Source organism: Zootermopsis nevadensis, unplaced genomic scaffold, assembly GCF_977971745.1.
Source record: "Zootermopsis nevadensis isolate Lab colony 2312 unplaced genomic scaffold, Znev_1.0 Znev_ptg000025l, whole genome shotgun sequence".
Classification (NCBI taxonomy): domain Eukaryota; kingdom Metazoa; phylum Arthropoda; class Insecta; order Blattodea; family Termopsidae; genus Zootermopsis; species Zootermopsis nevadensis.
The window spans coordinates 5,064,178-5,082,567 of NW_028259157.1; the positions used below are offsets into that span (position 1 = coordinate 5,064,178).

At 37.3% G+C, this 18,390-nt stretch overlaps 2 protein-coding genes across 3 annotated transcripts; both read right to left on the reverse strand.

Annotated features, from left to right (window-relative positions):
* Nucleotides 1–1,544: 1,544 nt before the first annotated feature.
* Nucleotides 1,545–8,837, reverse strand: LOC110828894 (glutaryl-CoA dehydrogenase, mitochondrial). The gene is made up of 9 exons (XM_022062047.2): nucleotides 8,697–8,837; nucleotides 8,175–8,213; nucleotides 7,471–7,605; nucleotides 6,253–6,486; nucleotides 5,338–5,467; nucleotides 4,194–4,410; nucleotides 3,389–3,618; nucleotides 2,217–2,377; nucleotides 1,545–1,693 (listed from the first exon to the last, which is right to left on the reverse strand). Exons 1-9 carry the CDS (start codon nucleotides 8,770–8,772, stop codon nucleotides 1,629–1,631), a joined length of 1,287 nt encoding a protein of 428 aa, XP_021917739.1. The 5' UTR covers nucleotides 8,773–8,837; the 3' UTR covers nucleotides 1,545–1,628.
* On the reverse strand, nucleotides 8,758–18,250 carry LOC110828891 (caveolin-2). 2 transcript variants are annotated; one of them, XM_022062037.2, is made up of 4 exons: nucleotides 18,024–18,250; nucleotides 14,110–14,210; nucleotides 13,572–13,751; nucleotides 8,758–10,394 (listed from the first exon to the last, which is right to left on the reverse strand). In XM_022062037.2, the coding sequence occupies exons 2-4, from the start codon at nucleotides 14,170–14,172 to the stop codon at nucleotides 10,194–10,196; spliced, it is 444 nt and encodes a 147-aa protein (XP_021917729.1). In that variant the 5' UTR covers nucleotides 14,173–14,210; nucleotides 18,024–18,250; the 3' UTR covers nucleotides 8,758–10,193. The 2 variants fall into 2 exon arrangements, with proteins under 2 accessions (XP_021917729.1, XP_021917728.1); XM_022062036.2 differs by lacking the exon at nucleotides 18,024–18,250 and adding an exon at nucleotides 17,556–18,002.
* Between the last annotated feature and the right edge of the window lie 140 nt (nucleotides 18,251–18,390).

Below are 18,390 nucleotides of genomic sequence, written 5' to 3' on the forward strand. Positions count from 1 at the left end.
TTATAAGTCGTTACCTTCCAGGCTCGAATTTCCGTGTGCGGGCGGGACACGAATGTCATTAATAATTTTTCTAAACGGCAAAAGACATGCAACGATTACATTCGCATGAGTACGAAATGTTGTACACGTGGCCTAGGGTATGAAATTATGCCAAAAGAACAATAAGAGGCATAAACCTCGTTTCAAAATGAAATATCATCCTACAGTCACATTAACTTCAGTTCGTTTCTGTGACGTTCCTTCGAGACTTGATATGATAAAGGACTGAGGAAATTCATAGCTTCTTGGAAAGTCAAGAAATATTAAAATTTTACTGAAGCTAAAGTTTCATCACCATTTTCACAAATGCCCACCACTGCATCCTGTTCTGAACTATTTGAATATGGTCGACACTATTTTTCCAAAACCCATTTTAATGTTATCCTTACATGTACTTCTACGTCTCTTAGCCCACTCTTTCTTATGCATTTCTCTTATTTCATGCATGCTACATGTTCCACTATTTCATAAAATACTAGAATAGAAATTCCATGACAGCAGCATATAAAGAACAAATATCAAAAAATTATAAAATGAATGACAAGTCACATTATCCACAAACATAAATACATGATCTTATTACTTATATTAGTAATTCATGTACGATAAGGATGTAAAATTTGACACATATAAACTTTCAATTATCAGAAATAATAAACGAAATAGCTTCATAATTTTATACATTTAAGCACATCCTAAAATATCATAACCTTAAAATAAATGTTACATTTTATTCCAGCAGAATTATATCCAGGTTTAAAACACAAGGAAAACATTTCAATTCAATGTGGTGATACGAATGACAAGAATTAGAACAAAATTTATATAAAAGCAACTTTCAAGATTCAAGATTATTTACCACAATTCTGCACTGCTACATGTGCCGAGATACCTCCCATCAATCACACTACAATTTTGGGAATTATCATTAGGGCATTAAAACCACTTATGGATCAATTACGATAAAATCCTGGCTGATTGGGCCTATGACACACCGCAGAGGCAGTGGCTGATATGTAGCGAGCTTTAGCGGAATAGTGGTCAACAGGAGAAACCAAGTAGTAGCAAAAATCTGCAGCCTATTGCCACCATGCTAGCCATAAGCCACACAAGGACATGGCTTCAGCGACGAGAAGCTGAAGTCTAACTGCCAAGTATAGCGCAAACTTACAAACATTCCAGCATCGTGAGGAAATTGGGGAGCTACAATGGGTAGCGTAATCCGGTCATGAAAACTAGCAATGGCTGGGGGTTTGTCATGCTGACCACATGTCACCCTATATCTGGTTGGATGATCTTTCACCTCTGCTTAGGAATGTGAACGTGAGGCCAGCAGCCAGCTACTCGGCTTTGGTTCTCAGAGGGCTGTTACGCCACGGATTATTATTATTTGTTTAAACAATATTAAAATATTTATTACTTACCTTTCATTTCTAATCATTTTCCTGAAAAATTCTGAATGTACAACTCCAGCAAACACATGGGAACAGAAACGTAAGACAAAATTTTTGTGGAAACAAATGTAATTCAACAGTTGATTGCATTATAAAAGCAGGTACATAGCTTATCTTGAGAGATCAAAAGGCAGTTCAACTGAATGCCGATATTCCAGTGATGGCCCTTCCGAGTACCAATGCATGAATGTCATGTGTACCTGCACGGAGCAAAATTGTATCAGTAGTTAATAACAATAACATCAAAACAATAATTTAGTTAATTGTTCTGTATGTCTGTATAATATATCTTACCTTGAGTGAAAATTATGTAACTTCCCTTTGAAAAAACTGCACAGAAAAATATTTAGGTATAACGTAGATAATGTATGTGAGAAATTTACTTAAAAATATATACTGCTCAGCAAATGTAATGTAAGGATATGACACGGAATGATTTTGATCATAAATGCATGTGTAACGCGGTGTCCAAATACTTTTTTAACTTAGGAGTGCCCATATTAAATGAGAAACAGTCTGAAACTGAGAAAATATTCAAAGGATTCAGTGTAATCAGGTTTCAATGTATTAAAATGATTCATTTGAGAAATTGGCTAAGAGAATATAAACTTGCGAAAATCAGGTTGCAGTGTCAGGCTTCTGTAATGATGATGAGGAAATTTAATAAACAACTGAATATACGTACCATCAGCTGCTTCAGGAAGAACTTATACAATTACTTACCTTCATAAGTATTGACTGATTCAAGGTTCATGGCATGGCGAATTACATGATATTCATCTGAAATGCCATTTCCTCCCAGCATATCACGAGCTGTTCGTGCAATTTCCAAAGCCTTGCCAGCTGAATTTCGTTTTAAAATGGAGAGCATCTCTGGTGTTACCCTGTAAACAACACAGGTAAATAATTAAAGATTTCTGTCTTCTGGGTTGTTGTAATGTGTGGTTTGGTCGATGTTTACCAACGATTCATCGCCCTGATGACAGAGGCAGTATGACCTCAGAAATGTTGGTAAACATCGACCAGACTACACAGTGCAACAACCCAGAAGACAGAAATCTAAATACTCACCGCTGTGAAAACCTCAAATCTTACAAGTAAATATTTGTTTGAAAGAAATCATTATTGAAACATTCTGTCCTGTATTTAAGTGAAGAATTAACCTTTTTAAAATAAATAACAATCTGTAAGCTTTTGCACGATACCACAAAGATGTACGGGAAAATCAGATGTAAAGCTCCATGAATGCCAACCCTTGGTATTAAGCGAGGTTATTGGTCAGGTTTACAGCCTTGCTGCTTTAACTCTGGTGACAAGAGCTTCAGATACCTGATGGATAAAGGTTTGGAGGGCCACAGGAATGGTCTGAATGCCATGGTTAAGAGAAAAATCCCTATCCCTGCTAAAAACAAAAAACACCCACTTAGGCAGTTGGGTTTCAGCACAATTTTAACCGAGATGTGTTTTTTACATGAAAATGTTGTAAGTATTCTTATATGGGAAGTAAACTTTCCATTTACCATGTCACATGGAAAGGATTTTGAATAGAAGGTCCACTCTGTAGGATTAAAACATGAAGAAATTAAAGTGTAAAATAAATTATCTATGAACCATTAGAAAATTCCTGTGATAAGCTTGTTGCCTATATTAGAAAGTAATTCTTTAGTTACGTAAATTCATGAATGAGTGTGTTTCATGCATCCCATATTTCATAAAAATACTCAACTTCTGAATTAATGCCAATGAAAATTTCTGCTGCAATTCCATTTTCTTCACACACACATTAAAAATAACTCAATTAAGAGTGAAACTGTGGAAGTTACACTTAGACCTTTTCTGTGCCATAGCCAAATTAATTTCAATGTCCTTTACACTAAGAGCCGCAGAAGACTTACATGTTTTTCTCCTTCAGTCGACCAACATGAAGACAAGCTTGTAGTCCAATACTGATCTCCTGAATCATGTCAGCAAGTTTCTTCTGTATCAGTTGATTGGCTGCAAGTGGTCTATCAAACTGGCTGCGGTCTAGTGTGTATTGACGAGCCATTTTCAAACAGAACTCTGCAGCCCCTAGGGCTCCCCATGCGATACCGTATCGTGCATTATTCAGGCAGCCAAAGGGACCCTACATGAAGTTATTAATTGAAAACACATTTTTATGAGTACCACAACTAAACCACTGGAAACAGTTCTGGCTACATTCACGGCACATTAAACTAAATTAAAACTGTATATTGACAATTTATTTAATTCTTTTATGAAATAACTTAAACCCAGAAGACAGCCATCTTCATACTTGCCCCTGTGAAACCTCAAATCAAACTTAAGTATTTTGATGCTCTACAGTAAATACTGAAAATGCACAAATGCTCAAATATAATAAACACTCTCTTTTCCTATATATACTTCCGACAAAAATGTCTGTATAATATTTGGATATGTCGAAGTCTACTATTATGTACATCAACAAGTGTTTACTGTAATTAGAAACTATTCAATAAAGCTTATATAAAAACTGATGTGTACACGTTTCTTTAATTTCGCCTACCGAAACTTGTACATATATATACTTGGGGGTAAAATGAATTTGGAAAAACACATTACATAACGTTAGTCTGTAATGTAAAGAAACACTAACAAAGTGAAAAAGGTAAACAACACACTCAGTATGAGTAAATCTTAAACAACTGCTGTACCTACCTTCAGACCCTCTACATTAGGCAGGAGGTTTTCTTCAGGTATTTCCACATCATCCATATGGACCATTCCTGTGCTTGATATACGTAAAGAGAATTTTCCTTCAATTCTGGGAGTCTCTAATCCTTTTGACTTTCTATCCACAATAAAACCTCTCACTTTATCATCTTCACAAACTGCCCAGATGATGCAGATATCTGCGATGGGTGCATTTGTAATCCTGCAAAGAACATCTACATGAAAGATACACTATTCATATTGAAATACTGTACACATGCACACTCAGGCCTTACAGCAAAGATTCAGTACAAGCAAAAGATTGATTATGTGAGTCTGCCTAAGTTACTTGATGTGTTGCACAGATGCCTTTAAGTTCCATGAACTTGCTTTTTATTCAAAAGTAACTATTAATGCAAACAAATGTAATCAAAGTTCTGAAGTGGGAATAAAAATTTATTGTCTTCACATGCACATATCATAAAACCTTGCATATAATATTCAGTGGCAGTTCACGTCTTGATGCTTGCAAAAAATATTAATGGAATTTATTCAAGATGCAAAGTTCAATTTAAATTATGAATTTTCATTCTAAAAATGCAACATAAAATTTCATGAATATAAAATTCTGTAGTAGGCCTGAAGCTTCTTAACACCAAATATCACTTCTCCACCACCATCAGAAGTTTACGAGCAATGCCAAATCTCCCACAAGGAAAAAGTTTCCAGGATAAAAGAAAATAATTAAAACAAACTATTTTATAGACAATGCCAGTTTTCAACTAAAGACAACAAAATGTATACACAGTATGCGTATTAACCGCTTTTCTTTTCTTTAAAGATCACATTATGCTGTAAGCTATCAAGGAGTTCGTAGACATTAATTGCAAGCATTGGATATATGAAGCCATTACAATCCATCACCACATAAATTAGTAATAAAACATCGTCAATAAGAATGTCATAATAAATAAGCTGTTTACAGGGATTTACAATAAATTTTATTTAGTACATAAAAATACATATTCACAGGACTGCCAAATATATAAGAGATTTAATTTATTCAGTATTTCTTATTTTGAGACAGACATGGCCAAAGTATAAACACTTGCTAGTTTACAAATAAATCAATCATAACTTATATGCTTACCATGTTTTGCTACCATTCAAAATGTAGCATTTGTTTGCTGCATTATACTTGGCTTTTGTCTCCATGCCTCTAGGATCACTCCCATGGTTTGGCTCTGTTAGACCAAAGCACCCTACCAATTCTCCACGGGCTGAAATTCCATTGTTCACATTTATCATCTATAAACAATATGCATATTGAAGGGATTTATCCACATTAGTAAAAATCACATCTTTTTGAAGCTGTTAATCACAAATATAACTTTAGGTCAAATTATGCATAAATGTACAATAAAAACACCACGGAACAGTTTCTTCCTTTAGTCAAAAGTTAGTTATTCAGCTGCTCAACAAATTCCTAGCAAGACTTCAGGTTCCCACGATGATAACTATGAAGATGGCTGTCTTCTGGGATGTAGACTGTGTAGTCTGGTAGATACCACCTGAAATTTCACTGGAGCTTACTGTCTCCATCATGAGAGTGATCATAGTGCTACATCACAGAAGACACCCATTTTCGAGAAATTTCCTATTATGGAAATTGAAATTTCAATAGCATCATTGTAAAGGCCTGTCATTGTTCCCTTTCCGGAGATAATCTAATCCAGTTTATATCTTTACATACTTAACCCAAGTCTCAAGCATTAATTTTAATACCTTATTCACCCACTCAAATGGCTCCCAAGTGGTCTCTTTCCTTAAGATAAATAAAATAAAATAAATAAACTAAATAAAATAAAATAAAAATCCTACATGTCCCACCAAGTTAATCCTTATTGATTTAATTACTCTTCTAGAGATAAGCAAAAATTTCGAAACTCTCAAACATGTAACTTTCTCCAAATTAATCATCCTTTAATTATTCTTTGACAACAAACAAAAATTATATTCTCTCTCACTCACAATATTTCATACACACAATTCAAAACAGACATACCAAGTTTTGGGAGGTATTTTTCCTTCTGTTCAGGAGAGCCATATGCATCAATAGCATGCATAACCAACGAGGACTGGACACTAAATACTGAACGGTAACTGCTGTCAACACGCTCCAGTTCACGAGCCAGAAGACCGTATGTTACATACGATACACCAGCACAGCCATAGCCACGTATAGTGCAACCCAGGGCACCCACTGCTCCCAACTCATTCATGATCTCACGGTGGAATACTGAAATATTAAATTACACAAAGATGCAGGAACTTCTGTTGTGATAGTTGCCAATTAAAGCCATGTAATATGAAAGTGGAATTTTCATAAATTGTATTTAAATATTAATGTGAAAATTGTATCTCATATGCAGGAAAACTAGTGAAATCTTAACAATTAAATAAATAATCAAGTAGAACTTAAGGTCAATGGTCATTCTAACTGAAGTAGTGTGACTAACTTAGAGGTTTCATGGTATTATCTATGAGTACACCAGATTACAAAATTGTATATTATTCTCCTCCTGCTAACCAACATACATAATCTCCCCTGTTCTGTTTAATGGCTTTATATCTTCTTTCTGCCTCCTTTTTAATGTCTGTGTGGAGTTACAGAAGCAGTTTTAAGGTGGAAAGGGGCCTGGAATCATAAATGTATGGGAAACACTTCTCTATATTGATCAGGAGAATGTAATTTCTTAATGTCTCACACACAAGTATGTGTGCAATACCCCCCAACCGACACATGCAAAAAATAAAAGTATGAACTTCACTTAACTACCCTCTTGCTTTGTTAAATTAGTCCATTTCCTGGACACCCATAATTCTGAATTAATAAGTTCAAACACTGCAAAATTACAAGAGGATAAAGAAGACAAAACCCTAACTAAACAACCAAACCACCAGCTAACTACAGATACATGGTCTTTCTAGAAAAGTTGACATTCAGCTGATCAATAAATTATCTGATTTCCAAGAACTCAAATTTTAACATGTAAACTAAACTCAATTACTGTCCCATCTTCTAAACTGTTTGAATAAAACTCACACTTTAAAATCTATTTTAAACAAAACCCAAATGCAGTCAATTAAGAGTGTACTCAACTCAAATCAAAGGTTGAAAATATTCTACAACAACCCTGACCCAAAATATTAATATGAAACCAAAAACAAACTCTCCAAATTGTACTATTTTCTTTTGTGGCATAACCACAATTTTACATACCCTCATTACGATGAGCCAACAACACTCGAGGCATAAGTTTCTCTTCACAGAAGGAATTAAATGAATCACGCATCATAATTTCATCCTGCGTCAACTGCGACTCCAAGTTCAAGGGATCTTCCCATTTAAACTTTGCTGCAAGAATGCCAACAGAATAAAATAATATGTCTACAGACTTCCCATTTGAAAAATCAATTAAGGATTATTCTTCCACAATTCACACCACACTGCAAATAAAGCTATTTTACAAACATAAGTAACTACCTTCATACATAAATTACATAACCTTATTTTTATTTCATGCTGAATGGAATGGTAAACTTATCAGGCACACAGATTTATAAAACATATTTATTTTTAATGACCAACTAAATTTGTCCCTAAATGTAAGAAAAAAATTATATGAAAAGAAAGTGCTCAGTAAAATATTTTATTTCTTGAACAAAATCTGGAAAATGTTCACCAACGTTGTAAGTATAAGCACCAGAAACAAGATCACCTCATGGGAAACTAAAACTGTTTTTTCTGTACTAATAAAATACATAACCATAGCTGTAATTTTTTAGTTCCACACTACATGCCAAATTATTTCATAGTATGAGAATAATAAGTGATCATTATCACAAGAAAATAATTAGCAGAGAACACAAAAGTTCTATCACTACATAATCTTGTATATTACAAGTAAAATACAGAATACTAACCTGCAGTCTGTGCCTTTGAAGATGAAACTGCAGCCAAATCTTTTTAGAGATAAGGTATATTAGAGATCACTGAATCATACAGCAGCATATATGTTATACAGACTTCAAATCTTGCATGATTCTTAGGTTACTTGATGAGTGGTCATATTTCAACCGAAGAACCTATTTAGTGCTGAAATACCTAAGTCAGAGTAGCTGGAGCCCTACTGATATTCACTGTGTACTTACCAAACACAAGACTATCTAGAGCATTATTATTTTAATAATCCCTTTTCAACTACATCAATAGTAAACATTTCCAAGGTCAAGCATAGGCTATAAATTGTTCAATTACATATGGGGGCTTACATAGTAGCTTGGGTAAAAATTGTACAAAGCTACTAGAATACAACTTGTAAAAATATTTATGATAACTGGAAGAAAAACAACATTCATAACAGAATTACACACATAAAATGGTGCATAGACTTTTGGACCATTCTGAATATAAATAATACATTAATTGTGGATCGAAAAGGATACTTCGAAAATTTGTAACCGTACTTCGTGCTAAATGCCGAACTGTTTCGAAGGTTTTAAACACACACGCACCATACATTCTTGTACTTGTTAGCTAAAACGATTTTTGAAATGTGAATTGTATTTTACAGTCCAGGGTCTAGATCCCAACAGAGATTGTATTTTATTAAGTAACATGTTTACTACAAATGACATCACAGCACGTTTTCATAGCAGTCACTAGGTGGTACACACTGTGCCATCTATAAATTTAACCCCGAAGTTGTTGAAATAGTTCCACTGGTGTAACCAGACGTTTATAATTTCGCTAATAGGTATACCTTATGACCGGGGTTCGATTCCCGTCAGGACATAATTTTCTTTTCGCAAAAATGCCTAGATCGACTCTGGAGTCCATGGAGCCATCTATCCAACGATCGACAGGCTTATTTCATGTGAGGGTAAAGCGAATGAACCTTGCAGATGAATACCTCAAAAAATGTAAAATTTAACAATGCGGATAACTTTACCTTTAAAACCTTTTTTTGTTCAATGCGTACCGTGTCGAAAACAGTGGTCTATGTTTTATTGAGCTTTAAATGGTGCCCATGTCACGCTGTTTTGACTGCTAATCTCTAAGAGCATCGTAGGAGGAGGGGGGTTAGATCGTATCCTTCTTGGTTTCAATCTAAACAAACGCTGCTGAGAAATCTCAAACATCACTTATTTCTTCATAGTTGACGGAATTTAAACACGAGTAGTGGCTAAAATTATTAAATAATGACTTACAGTGATACAACGTCGCTACGTAATTTTCAAATTAACAAGTGATTGACACTATCCAACAAATGGGCATTGCATTTTAGTTGTTTAATTAGACCGATATTTAAAACCGGGATGTCTGTATCTTTAAAAACCCGTTTCCCTACAATTATAATATTTGCAGGTAGACTGATTAAGTCTCTAATGTTTGGTACAATAGGTGCATTCTAGCCCGCTGTACGGAGCTCTTGATTTTTCTCCCGTTCATATCATTATTCATCTCAGTGTGATTTCTTACAGGTATGCCAAGTGGTAAATTAAGAGAGATTTTATAGCTAAATTAGAGTACAGTTTTTCTGAGGTACACAGAATTTTAATACAATAAATTTATTACACGGAAACATTTAAAAATTTGTCTCAGACGTCGATTACAATGTTGGGCTAAAAGTAAATATAACGAAGATAGCTGTCTTCAGGGTTGTTGGGTCCTGATGATGGAGGCAACAAGGACCTCTTAAACCTAGGTAAACTTCTACCAGACTACACATCGCTACAACCCAGAAGACAGCCATCTTCGAACCCACCGCCGCGAAAACCTCAAATCAGACTTACTACAACGAAGTAAAATGTTCACAGTTGTGATTCATGGAATATTCAAGATTGTTATGGCGTGGTTGTCTGCCAATATTTCTGACAACACTTAAATAAATACAATTAAGATGTGCACTTTTGTAGCCATCTGACATCTTTCGACTGCACTCAGATGAGAAGAATGTCGTCTTTTCGTTCTACGGACGTGTCTGGTAGCTTCTGCGTTTTGATACTGATTCTTGACCAGAAGAAGCTGAGAGCCTCTGTGAATGGGATCACGGTGGCGTGGGTGCATGCTTGAAGGAAACTGCGGGTCGCAGCACAAGAGATCTTGCACACCCTGAGGCACGGGGCGACACACCAGATGTGCTACAACAACCGCCAAGAAATGTCCTCAAACACTGACTTGCCTAGTCTCTTTCCCGGAGCCATAACATCGGGCATCAGCTCTCCGTTATGGAACTGATCCATTCTTTAATTACTGGTACTTTAGTGCAGTGACAACAATGTGAAATGTGTTGGTGCTACGTGACAGCGGACAAAATGACAAGCCTGCCAACAATACATTTTCTGCAAGCCAAGGGATATTTTTAATTACTGGATTATTTAAACACGCGATTTAACCGAATGTAAAATGAATATGAATGGTAAACGAAAAGCTGGACTCAGCCTCCTATCCAATGGTACCGTGGTTCCTTTCCCAGGCGGTAATTCTCTGGATTGCTTCCGCTGTGGCTAGTTCATGTAAGATTTGTGTTGGACATAGCGGCATTGAAGGTGGTACCGATATTTATGAAATGGCTGGATTTGGAAACCACTTCAGATAACCCCATTCGCGTCATTCGCAAAGACCAGAGGTGCATTTCGTAACTTGTAAATGATACGTTCTGTTCGTATAAGTTGTTACAACCTCGCGGCCTCCAAAACCTCCACATAGTAAACTAGAATTATTTAGCATTGTGCTTAAATGAGGTGTTGGTTGATTTAACAGCACGGCCTGTACTTGTAATAGGTTTGGGGCTGCGGTCAGTTGATACAAATTGCGTGACTTTACGGGAGTGCCCATTTGAGGTGAATTATTAGTAAAGTAATGCAGAACACGATGTTCATGTTTGTCGTGCAGCTGATGTCAAGCGACTGAGGCAGGACGTGACCCAGACATTGAACTTATGAACCTCTGAACTACGATTTTCCATGGCGTTCATCCGAACCGTTGATGACTATCTACACGGCACACCACGCCAAACACACAAAACCACAATCAGGAAGATATATCGAAAGGTAGAATTTCTCGATGTATTTCGTCATATATTTCTTTATATAGTTCATTACCTCCTTTCCCTCTTTTCGTCATGTATTTTTTCGAGAATTTTATTTCTTTCAATTTTGCTTTTCCCCTCTCTTTCTTCCTTTAATTATCCCCTAGTTTTTTAAATTTCTCGTTCTTTTTTATAGTTGATCTTTCTGTGAAAGGACTATTCCTTCAAAAGCCGATTACTGTACTCCGCAAAATATCTCCGAGCTTCGATGACATTGACAAAAAAAACACGCTGGTAGCCAGTCAGTCAAGGTGAGGAGAGGGAAGGGAAGCAATGGGGCAAAAGTTGTTTGTTATGAAGCTCCTCGTTTGTGCAATTGCCCTTTGTTCTATATCTGAGTTTCAAATATTTTCAGATACTTACATGGCTTGAGTGCAAAAAATCGAAGCGATCTAAACTGATATATCAAAATATTACGTCGAGTGCGTGCGTAAGCGTGTAGTCTATACAAAGATTTTCAGGCGCGGAGGAAAGCATGAACATTTTGGCAATTAAGTTTACAGAATGTCCCCAAAAGATGTATACACACAGGGTTAATATTCCATATGACAATGTGTATACACTTTTGGGGGACACCTATATTTTATATCATAATTCATTTCCATGATGAATAATCACAAGTCACAACAGGAAACGCGCATAACAAAGGCTACGCGATTAAAATATCTTGAAAACTAAAGTGATACAGCGCGATAGCGACTAGTATGTTAACAATCGAGGTTTGGCTGACATACTGACCTGTAAGGTCATGAAGTTCCACCTCTCCCTAAGCATTCACAATATCGCGCATCTTCTAAGTGCGCCTGCGCAGACGGCTATCGTAAGACTGGAGTACAACAGAACAATGATTTTTCGTATTACGTTTATCAAAGTGTTAACCTGGCTAACACGGCTAACATAAAACTCCGCCCCTGGGGTCAAATATAAAACAAATTAACAAAATATAAATCGAAAATTGATTATGGTATTTGGAGACAACTACAATTTAAAAATACTCATATTTCGTAGTATTTAAAAATATTAATTATGAGTTACAAATTCAAATCGTTCTGGAACCGGACAGGTCCATGCACACCTACATTTAATTCAGTCGGTGTCCTAAGATACTAAAAGCCAGTTCTTCTTCTTAAAGTAATACTGGTGCTCGAAGGTGTCCCAGATCTGGAGTTTATATAACTGTCCCACATTTCTTTAACAGCATGTAACCGATTCAGTTCATTAAAAATTAAAACGTGTGTAACATTTTCGTAAGTGGAGCAAGGATACGAAATTGTACAGAATACGCACCAGTGTCTGACTCGGTCATCTGAATTAATAAAGTGCTATGAAACCTATGTATATAGACGTACTCACAGCTTTAATAGCATATCAACTGAGAAATATCGATTGGTAAATATTACCATGTGGTCAAAAGAAGGCAATTACTGCGTGTTATCGAACGTTCTCTTACACTTCACTAATAATTAACTGGATTCTCGTTGAATTTGAGGATTTCGCGGCGATGTAAATAAATGGTAGTCTTCTGGGTTGATGTGCCATGTAGCATTTTGACTGGTGCCTTGAAATGGCTTTTTCATATTGACCTCTCCTCCTCACCCCATGACCCCCACTGCTCTCGTCTGATCCTTCTCCTAACTTCAGCCCTGAGTGTGGAGGCAGTATGTTCCTCCGAAACGTTGGCATACAGCTAAAATACTACATGGCGGAACAACCCAGGAGACCGTCACGCAACTGGGTTCTTATTTTTGGTGTCAACAAAATAAAGCAATGTACCTACTTCAATTTATTACGTGTTACAAGGAAGAGTGCCTGAACAAAATATGGAGTCCTGCATAATACTACTATTCAGGTGTAAATGTTTCGACATGAGTCTGGATTGGCCAGGAGAAGGGACGATAATTTCTGTTGTCCAGTACGTTCAAACCAGATCCGGGGACGAACCACATAATATCCAGAGGACGAAGGATCTTCTCCATTGGGGGTAAAGTGGCTTAAGGAGCATGATGATAAGTCATATCCGTAGGAAGGTCTACAACATCCGATCCTGACGCTCCGTTAGAATGGGCTTCTTCGTGACGCCTCGTAGTTCACATCTCGCGCGTCGCGATGTTGTTGGGAACTTTATATAAATTTGTGCCACCATACATGCTTCGTGGACAAATGCGTAGAAATTACGACATGCAATAAGGATGCAACATAAAAATATTACATGCATTTGCTTTGTTACCTCAAATGCAAGGCACGCGAAGGTACATCCAAGACACAGGGCTGTTAGAGGAGCTAGCAGGATGGAGAGAAATATATAGCAAACGTTTCTCGAACTTCGAAAGCACCAGGAACTGAGTCGCCAACCGCAACGCAAACTACGAATTCCTTCCGGTTCTCCAACCACATCGTCCCACTGCACCTAAAGTAACGCAACACAGAATTTGCACCGTCTTAGAGTAAAGCATATACATCGAGGGTGACTGAGAACAAAGCGCTGGGTGTGGGTTGTTACTAGGGTTACGTCTTAAGTAGAACACACTGTAAAGAATTTGAGACTTTCGAGGAACCAGTCACATCAGAACCCTGAAGATGGGGACAGAGTTTGTTCCCGAAACGTCGGTTTACTACGGTAACCAGCTAACGCGGCTGATTGCCCGAGAAGATTCTATTGAGAACACACTATTTTTCCTCATCGGGATCAACGTCCATATCGACATCACCGTAAAAATCTCAAATCTTATAGTGCTCTAAAATGCAATTGAAAGTCGCTCGATTACCTGCAGATGTTGATTTAGATTGTTTGGATCCCGATCCTCGTCGTCCATCGTGTTACCTCCCATCGGTCTGCAAACTTCTCCACAACTGGCACAACAAAGTCCTGCAACATGATGCATCATGTCACACACTTACTACCACAACGGGCGAGGTCTCGCGGCATTCTACACAGGTGCGCTACCAAAATTGATTTCTACCGAAGGGCAGGTAATCGAATGAATATTAGAAGAATACTACACCCCTCCTTCAACAGTTAAGAATTACTACAAATATCGACTTCTCTTAAATTAAGTTCACTTGACCGGAGGATATGTCATATTAATTACTCCATGTCAACGTTGGGTTAATACAGATGGAAATTTAACCTGAAATACGTCAATATCTATTGACCTGTCACGGTCACGTGTGTGACATTTCCCTAGAGACGCAAGTTTTAAAGGCGGGATGCATTTTGGAACTTCGAAGAAACGTACTTTGTAGATTACTTGCCTCACTAGCATGGGGCTACGTGTTTGTAACACGTCATCGAACAATTTTTACACGCCAAGTTATAAAGTCATCGCCGTCGTCTTGTTATTATTTACAAATTTTCTCAAAAACTACATTAATGAAATTCGCAAAGTCCTGCAAGTTCTCTCTCTTACATTTTAATATACTAGATGGCGCTATTATTGTTCTCAACTTAAAGGCGCCATGTTTCCCTTTCTAGTGGCAGCCAGTTAACAATAAACCAAGACGAGGAAAGTGAGATTTCAGGTTCTCAAGGGGGCGAGTATGAAGAATGTCTTCTGGGACGTTGCGCCGTTCAGTATTGTAGAAACTGGCCACAACAAAATCATGAACAAAAACTCACACAGGCGTTCACACTCAACGGCAATCACGCTCAACACTCACATTCTCACATGAGTTTTAGGAAGAATGCATTCCACCACTCCATTATTTCTTTGCTGCAGAGTTCTATACCTGCTGACTACCTAACCAGATGGCTTACAGAACCCGAGGGTTCATCACCGAAGTAACCAAAGCCCTCCACCTGTCCTGTCCTGGGCCAACAAAATCCAGTCGCCTGGAACTCCTATCTCCCATAGATCCTGCCTGACATTATCCTCCCATCTACGTCTAGGTCTCCCCAGAGGTCTCTTCCCTCAGGCTTCCTAACCAATATCTGGTGCACACCTCTTGTCCCATCCATGCGCGCTACATGCCCCGCCCATCTCATTCTTCTCGACTTAATCACCCTGATAATGCTGGGGGAGGAGTACAGATTTTTAAGCTCGTCATTATGCAGTTTCCTCTATACCTCATCGTCTTCTCTCCTAAACCAAAATGTCCTCCTCAACACCCTATCCTCAAACATCTGCAATCTATGTTCCTCCCTCAAAGTGAGAGACCATGTTTCACACCCATACAAAACAACAGACAGAATTATTGTTTTATATATTTTAATCTTTAGGTTCTTAGAAATCAGACGGAAAGACAAAATATTTAGAACTGAGAAGTAGCAAGCATTTCCGGAATTTAGTATCCTCCTAACTCCCTAGTAAATATCATTTTGATTTGTTATTGTTCTTCCAAATATTTGAAATTGGTCACACTTTCAAAGGATTTATCACCCACCCTAAGACAATTCTGCCCGCCTATTTGCTGACGAGATACTAACACGTACTTAGTTTTTTCTGAACAGTTCACAAATATATCCGTTCCTTAATAACATTTGTATGAGCCTAAGATATTGAGTACATTTCGTCCATGACATTCGCGTGCTGATGGAAAACTTCGTGGATAGATTAAATTTGTGGAGCGGAGGTGGGAGGTAAGACAAGATGGGGCGAAGTTCGTTCTGTAGTTTACTCATTCGCCGACAAAATCATTATCTGCTATGGTGTAATTTGAAGTTATATTTTACAACATAACATTATTTGTAAATAATTACATTTTATGATTGTTCTTGTTAATTTCTACGCGAAATTTGAGTTTTTGTTTCTAATTTAGCTTTTACACATTTGTAGATCTGGAGGATAACATCAAGATGAAACTTGGGAAAACGAACTACGAGGTTTGGAAGTCGAGCCCTTTGTCAGAATGAATAGTGTGTTTATATTAACGAAACATAATATGCGTTCACTATATAAGTTACCGAAATTACCTTAAATCCGTCTAAAATAATTTGTCTTAGGCACAACTGGAATACCCAACGCAATTTAACCCAGCCAAACTCCTAACAGTGTCAGAAGTTTCTAGGTACAACATGGGGGCACAGGCGGATACAACATCCTCATAAGACGTTAAATAATACATCTCTTGCAGGATCACATAATGCTTTGGGGCTGCGTGTAATTCTTGAAATACAGTAGTCTCCAAAGATAAAGATATTAGCGTGTATTGTCGACGAAAGTCTACACGGAGTTCTGTCGGGATTGGTATGTGCTATGAACCTTGCCCACACGCAGGGTTGAAATAAAACAGAAGCAAGCTGAAAGTGAGAGATCCAGGTCACTCAACTGCTGTGTCAATATCTGGGGTACAACGTACCTTCGTCGTATGTCAATGCTAATCCCCTGTAGGATTTCAAGCTTACGTCCAAGAAAATCTATAATATAGCAGCACATGTTGACCGTCGTATTATATCGACTGTGCCACAAACGACTAGGGGGTTTCAATCAAGAGATTGCACTCAGAAAACACAGCTCTAGAAATAATTCCGTAAAAGTTACGGAGTGCAACAGTTATTTGCCCAAAACTGTTCAACAAATTTGGGTGAACTTTGGTACTGGTAGTTTTAAATTGTGACGTAAATATAATTTCGGTCTAAATGATTAATCATAACCCCTGCTTGAAGCCGATTTGAATTAGCCCGTATAAAATTCCTTTGAAAACTAAAAAAGTCTCAAAAATCTGTTTAAAACAAAAGTGATTTTTATTTAATGAGATCTGCATTTTGTTATGACGGAGGAAGTAAGTATCTCTGAAATATCGGTAAACTCCTACCAGATAGCACAGCGCTACAAACAGCTGCGAGAACCTAAAATCTCACGTATTATTTTTTTTTATGTGAACTGACAGAAAGATGTAAGTATCGAGCGATTCATTTACACCGGCGCTCACGATTTCAGCTTGAATTAGTAAATATTAACTAAGTCAAATAATATGTTTGCTCAGGTCCACAGTCCGTAACTGATCAAGTAAACTACAAATTAAAACTGAGTGTCCCTTGATTTTATCAGCTGGGCTGAGTTGAACTTTACACTCTCAGTATACAAATATACGTATTCTATAACCGGCTGCGAATGCACGGGTTAACTATACATGTAGATGTGTAGAAACCTAAAGAAAATCGAGTTCTACTGAATATTTTAACACCAATTAAGGTAATGAAAACCCTAGAATGCCTGGCCCATTATATTTCATGCGTGTACAAACAATTTTGAACAATGAGAATGGTACTTACAGACACACGAATGTTGTCCTTGATAAGAGGAGACGCACCTTGGGTTTGTGCGTTAAGGAGTCGAACTTGCGAGACTGTCCAGGTCGATTCAACAAGTAATCTGATATGAAATACTTTGCATGGTTTGTGTTCACGGCAACATGCAATGAACATGGAGTCCAAAGCCTGCAAGCAACTATCGACCCATTCTACGAAAGGTTAAGTGGGCTATACAAACGGATGCCTTGCGAATTATTACAAGTTATGCAAAATTATGAGAATAACGCAACGTTATTAAGGTTAAACAATTGATTGGCCAGTAAGTCAGCTGAGCACTATTTAAAAAGACGTATAGAAGGTACACGGTTCTATTCTAGGCCACGGTTTTGGCCGCAGTGATGAGGTTATTGAACTACCAAAATGTCGGTAGTCTAGTCAAAATAAATATTGCTTAACATAGGCTTCGACCACTTTCTTTCAAATGCTTACCTACTCATCATTATCACTTGTATAAACCCTACAGACAAAACAACATCGTTACATAATCGATAAACATCGAAAGTGGACCACTGCCATTACGATACAAGACTTTCTTTCTGGTGGGATTCAACGGTATCTCACAAAGCCTAAAACATAATGATTGAAATTATTATTAATCGAATACAGGCAGTTGGTTTCAAGACACGCAACACACATCAGACAATGAAAGTCAGCTGAACTTCAAATGCTTATAAAAGGAATTGCTAAATGGCCAAGTCCACCTATGAGCACTCTGATTGGCCGAAATTGGGTGCCGCGTGACATCATAAACGTTGTCACTAATAGAAACAATGGGATCCTATGGGCGGAAAATCAT

Bases quoted from the DNA above. Each gene is read 5' to 3' on its own strand.
- LOC110828894 (XM_022062047.2), bottom strand. From the start codon at position 8,772: ATGTATGGTGCGTGTGTGTTTAAAACCTTCGAAACAGTTCGGCATTTA. The intron at 8,214-8,696 runs GTATCCTTTTCG...ATCTCTAAAAAG, and splicing joins TACGGTTACAAATTTTCGAA to ATTTGGCTGCAGTTTCATCT. The intron at 7,606-8,174 runs GTTAGTATTCTG...GCATTCTTGCAG, and splicing joins TTCAAAGGCACAGACTGCAG to CAAAGTTTAAATGGGAAGAT.
- LOC110828891 (XM_022062037.2), bottom strand. From the start codon at position 14,172: ATGGGAGGTAACACGATGGACGACGAGGATCGGGATCCAAACAATCTA. The intron at 13,752-14,109 runs GTAATCGAGCGA...GCGTTACTTTAG, and splicing joins ATCTAAATCAACATCTGCAG to GTGCAGTGGGACGATGTGGT. The intron at 10,395-13,571 runs GTAACAAAGCAA...CGGTTGTTGTAG, and splicing joins TCGCGTGCCTTGCATTTGAG to CACATCTGGTGTGTCGCCCC.